The 5,000-nt window shown below is 43.7% G+C and overlaps 2 protein-coding genes across 5 annotated transcripts in view; one reads left to right on the top strand and one right to left on the bottom strand.

Moving 5' to 3' along the window:
- LOC132455688 (multiple C2 and transmembrane domain-containing protein 1-like) overlaps nucleotides 1-5,000 on the bottom strand; it is a 160,818-nt gene that overhangs the window by 98,483 nt on the left and 57,335 nt on the right. The window lies entirely within an intron of this gene.
- The window catches only part of mef2ca (myocyte enhancer factor 2ca), a 21,159-nt gene that overhangs the window by 1,487 nt on the left and 14,672 nt on the right, over nucleotides 1-5,000 (top strand). For 3 of the 4 annotated variants that reach the window (XM_060049623.1, XM_060049627.1, XM_060049624.1), the window contains exons 2-3: nucleotides 589-911; nucleotides 4,444-4,610. In XM_060049623.1, the coding sequence (XP_059905606.1) occupies nucleotides 4,557-4,610 (54 nt within the window). In that variant the 5' untranslated portion in view covers nucleotides 589-911; nucleotides 4,444-4,556. Of the gene's footprint in view, nucleotides 1-588; nucleotides 912-965; nucleotides 1,383-4,443; nucleotides 4,611-5,000 lie in introns of those variants that run through there. The other variant, XM_060049626.1, reaches the window with a different exon arrangement.

The following is a 5,000-nucleotide window of genomic DNA, read 5'->3' as shown; positions in this document are numbered from 1 at the left end:
ACTATTTCAGCAAGATTTCAATTTCGCCCAATAATGTGATATAAGATAAGAAACATCGCAGGATTATTTGTTTCTAACATTTTGAGGTTACATTTTTTAAGACAATATTGCTATTTGAACGAAAGAAATTAGAAATTATTCAATGGACTCCCTCAAAGCGAATCCTAGATTTGTCTGTTTCAATAACTTAATATAGAGTTGGAAAAACAAAGCCCACTATAGGCTACATTTATCTTCATGATTCTTCCTAAAAATGTAACCACAGGGAAAATGACTTGAGAGTTGAGTTGCACTTTTCAAAGTCTCCACTGTAAGGCACCCACGAACTTTGTGAACATTCAGGAATTCCCAACCATAATATGAAGAGAGTCGTGATGAGCGTTTTGAAAGGGGGTTGAATGTATTGATCCGATGGGCGGTCAATAGAATTCAGGCTGCTCTCACACTTCACTCCCCTTTCGTAGTGTACATGTGACGGGATGATCCGGTGACGTTAATCGTGGTCAAACATGCCTAACACATTATTAACTTGATCTGAATCGCGCGCGAAAACGCAACTTTGATGCCCGTTCCTTGGTTGACTTCCAGGTGCTTGAGAAACCCTCCCGAGAGCCGGGTGCTCCAGGATCATCGAGAAGAAACTGAAAACCGCTGGACGAGCCATCTTGACGATGCCGCTGAACGGTTGACCGCTGGACGCCTGCGCTTCTTCCCCCGTCTCCCCTCTAGGTGCGACCGGCCGGAGCCCGAGAGCAGCTGGGTGTTCCTGAGGAACCAGCCAGAGAGAGAGAGAGAGAGAGAGAGAGAGAGACTCAAACTCTGAACCCGGATAATGAGCAGACAAGAAGACAGAACCGAATTGAGTTGGGTTTGATGACAAGGATCTGAAGAATTGATTGATTGAAGAGTTGGTAAGTTGAAGTAACTTGACTTCTATAGCCATTATATATTGACAGCAATGGTGTGTGCTTTTTGATTTTAAACCCCGCGTGTGATAATCGCCAGGGGTTAAGGGGTTAGTGGTGTTGACTTCTTGAAGTTTCGTCCAAAGCCAAAGAACGGGCAGAGCTGGATCAGTGTGTAATCCTCCTCCTCCACCTCGGTCACTCCGAGTCACGCCGTCCAGTCCACCAGACCTCATAGTCCCGTTACAAATGTCCGACATGTCCGTCTACCAGTGAGATCCATTGAGTGAAGTCAGGTCGTTTTTTGGGGGTTGTTATTTTTATACGTGTCGGGCCAGAGGTTCGTCTTTTAAAAAGGAATTCGTGGGGATCAGTCATTGTAAAACTTATTCATCAACTTCGGCCGAGACCAATGCGATCTGTGGTGGACTACGCTGTCACGGCCACATGTGGAACGGAGCAGATGTGAACTTCTCGGTAAGATAAAGCGGACAGAGTTGAATAAGCCATAACGTGACCTCACAGCCAGGGTTATGCTGCTGCTGCACACAACATGGACATGTAGGCTGTTAATGTTCTCTAAAAGGACCTTTTCATGGAAAAGTTTTTGCTTTTTCCGGGGGAAACCCCTAGACCCGGCATTTTGTTTATTACAAAGTCCTTCTTATTTCAGGTGCTTATGGTTCTTAACAACCCCTGCTGTTTCAGAAGTTGTGAGCTAGAAAACGGTTTTGCCTTACCTATCCTAAAGTTACATGTCAGTTTTGCTTTTCCTGCCTCGTTTTTGAATAAGCTCATTGACTCTTTTACAAAGCCATCTGTCATGTAGGACTTCTGTTAACCCACACCTCAATGTCTTAAACTGTTCGTCCGGATGAGGCCCATTCATGTTAGACCATGAAATGTGGCAGACGAGGAATCCATTATATAGTTTCCTGTCATGCCAACTTGGTAGGCTTTTAAACCCAAACAGACTCTAGTGTACGACACTATCATATCACAGCGGTGTCTTAACACCTATTGGACTATACAACTGTAAGATTATTATAGGGTGGTTTTAGTTTCGATTTGTTATACTCCATGTGGGGGCAATAAACCATGAGTTAAAGGATACAGCTCATCAGGGCCAATATCTGATGGAATTTTACAACCTGCAACATTACTTTAAGCTACTGTCTAACGTGGGATACTGCGCTCATATGATATGCTATTAGAGCTTTACAATGCAATATCACCCTACTTCTTCATCGCCTGTGGTGCGAAAGAGCTCAGACACTGTCCGTCTTTGTTTAGTGTCTAACCGTACTGTACCATAATCAGACTACTCATGTATCTTATTGACTTCCAAACACTGGTTTCACTGTTGGATTATCCTGAAACTAATGGGGGGGGGGTTCATTTAATATCCCAATATAATGTGTGTGTATTACTGTATTGGGGTTGGGATGGATATATTTATAATTATAGTTATATATTTATATATCTGCTCTCCCACACACCCTGGCGCTCTCTTCCGCACCAGTGCCCTGCCAAGTACTACAAGGGCAGTGCCACATGTCGCTCCGCTGGCATGTACGGCCGCACTCTGTAGACACACGCAGAGACACAACAACACACAGTGTGTGCGCACTCACTTGCATGCTGTGTGTGTGTCTTTCAGTGTGTGTGTGTGTGTGTGTGTGTGTGTGTGTGTGTGTGTGTGTTTGGGCGGACACCAAACAACAACAACCAAAAGCATACATTTTCCGCAAAGTTTAATGGTAGGACTTTTCTTTAGGAATATTTTTAATTGGAAAGAGGAGAGAGAGAGAGAGAGAGAGAGAGAGAGAGAGAGAGAGAGAGAGAGAGAGAGAGAGAGAGAGAGAGAGAGAGAGCAAGAGACAACGATGGTGAGATAAAGAGAGAGTGAGGCAGACACAAATATGGAGAGAGTGAGCGACAGTGAGAATTAAAAAGGAGAGAAAGATATAAACAGCGTGAGAGAGAGAGAGAAAAGATGGAGGGTGCGTGGAAGAGAATAGACAAATGAGAACCAACTATACTAATTGAGGACAAATGAGGACGCATCTCTCCCAATCTGGCTCCCATGCCTTTTCATTTGCCAAACTGGAAACCAGTCCTCTTGTTGTTTGGGGTAAAGAGTTCACTCTCATTTATGTTTCTTTTTTTTTTTTTTCTCTGTGTCCTTTTTTGGTTTACGTGGCGTCTAAAAATAGCAGCAGCAAGTTTGTAGTGTGGGTGTGTGGGAGCGCTGAGATAAATGCATCAGGCAATGATCACAGATTAAACTTCTTGTCACTCCTGTTAAACGGCGAATCGTGTGGAGTTGATCTTTGTCCATCTTTCAAATATTTTATTTTCCCTTTCTCCACTCTCCTAGCAGTGACGCATTCCTGTTTGAGTGTCTGTTTAGAAATGCAGGGTTGGTTGTGTGTGCATGTGTTTGTATTTATGTGTTTGTGTGTGTCTATGTGTGTGTGTGTGTGTGCATGCCATGCATGTGTGTGTTTCCGTCCAGATCCTATTAGAAGCAAGGTGAAGGTTGGGTTGACTTAGTCTCTCTCGCTGGACGTTTACAGACAAACAACCTAGATCTTTTAACCTTTGTCCCCACTTGCCGACGGCCATTCTAGAGTGTATTGGTCCGCTGGTGTTCCACGTTCATCTCATCCCGTTCAGACCTTGTGGTGAAGGGAATCACGACTGGGATTGGGCCTTATTGACCTGGTGACCATCTTGGTTCTAAACCCGAGCTGTGTGAACTGAATGCGGAATTCCACATTCAGTTCCCCCCACCAAGCTAGAGTTTAGAACCAAGATAGAAGCAAGAGAGAAGCAGGATGGCGAGAGAGCCACATGGGATGTTTGTTTGGCTGGCTAGGGGTGAACCGTTAAGACCAGACTGTGCTGGACTGGGCTGGATTAAGGATCTAGCTGCAGGGAGCACAGGAAGTCGAGGATCATTCACGTGTGTATGGGCTGTTATTTTCATTGTCCATGTGTCTAGCAGTAAGGTTTTCAACCAACGTTTCAGTGGATTCTTCTGTTATCATTTAATGCTCACCGAGCTTAGATAGTTACAAAATAATGCTCACAAATAAGGTAGTGGTAATGGTGGTTGGCTAGTGGTTTCGGCTACTGTGTCTGCCTATCTATGCAAGTACGCATGTAAGTCTAGACCTGTTAGATTGTTGTTCTCAATTAATAATAAGAAGGACAAGATGCGAACAGTGATACCACAGCACTGTGGTGACACATGCTTTCGTTCTATTACTAAGAAAACATTTAGTGTTTTCATTGTTTTCATAACAATGTCTTTTCATCACAATTGTATTTTTGGACGAGGCCCAAGTGGGTAGTACCTTGAAGTACCTTAAGGGAGTGGGGAGAGGGTTTTTGTGTAGGGATTGGAGGCCAGATAGTTGAGGTCAGTGACACAATGACACTGTAAGATAAGCAGTATGATAGACAATCAATGGAGAATGATATGGATGACATTCTGTTTTTAACTGTGACTTGTCTTTCTCATTTCTCAAAGGAACTCAAGAATTGTGACGTGATAGAAGAGTGAATAAGAGTATTCCGAAAGGATCTGGATGTGAATAAGAAGAAAAACTTCTAAGAGATAAGACACGACAAGAAAACGCAAAGATGGGGAGAAAGAAGATTCAGATAGCACGGATCATGGATGAACGCAACCGACAGGTACAAACACGCTTAAATGTAGCTGCTAACTCGTAGCCGCTAACTCGTAGCCACTAACGTGTAACTGCTAGATGTTGGGTCACATGTAGCCCCTATCACATGGAAGATAACATGTAGCAGTTAAGACGTCGATGCTATCATGCAGTCGTCCAAACCTTGAATCTAACACATGGATGCCAACATGTAACCGTTAACACATGGATGCTAACAGGTAACTTAACCACTAAGACGTTACTCACAACAACACATGGATGAAAACATGTAGCCGCTTACACAGGGATGCTAACATGTAGCCGCTAAATTGTCTCTGCTGCTCACTGGTTCTGATAACAGTCTGATAGCATGCCGTCACGAGATCGTCACAAGCTCTTTGTGGCAGTGTGTGTTTAT

The sequence above is a fragment of the Gadus macrocephalus genome, chromosome 4 (genome assembly GCF_031168955.1).
Source record: "Gadus macrocephalus chromosome 4, ASM3116895v1".
Taxonomy (NCBI): Eukaryota; Metazoa; Chordata; class Actinopteri; order Gadiformes; family Gadidae; genus Gadus; species Gadus macrocephalus.
This window is presented reverse-complemented; position numbering and strand designations above follow the sequence as displayed.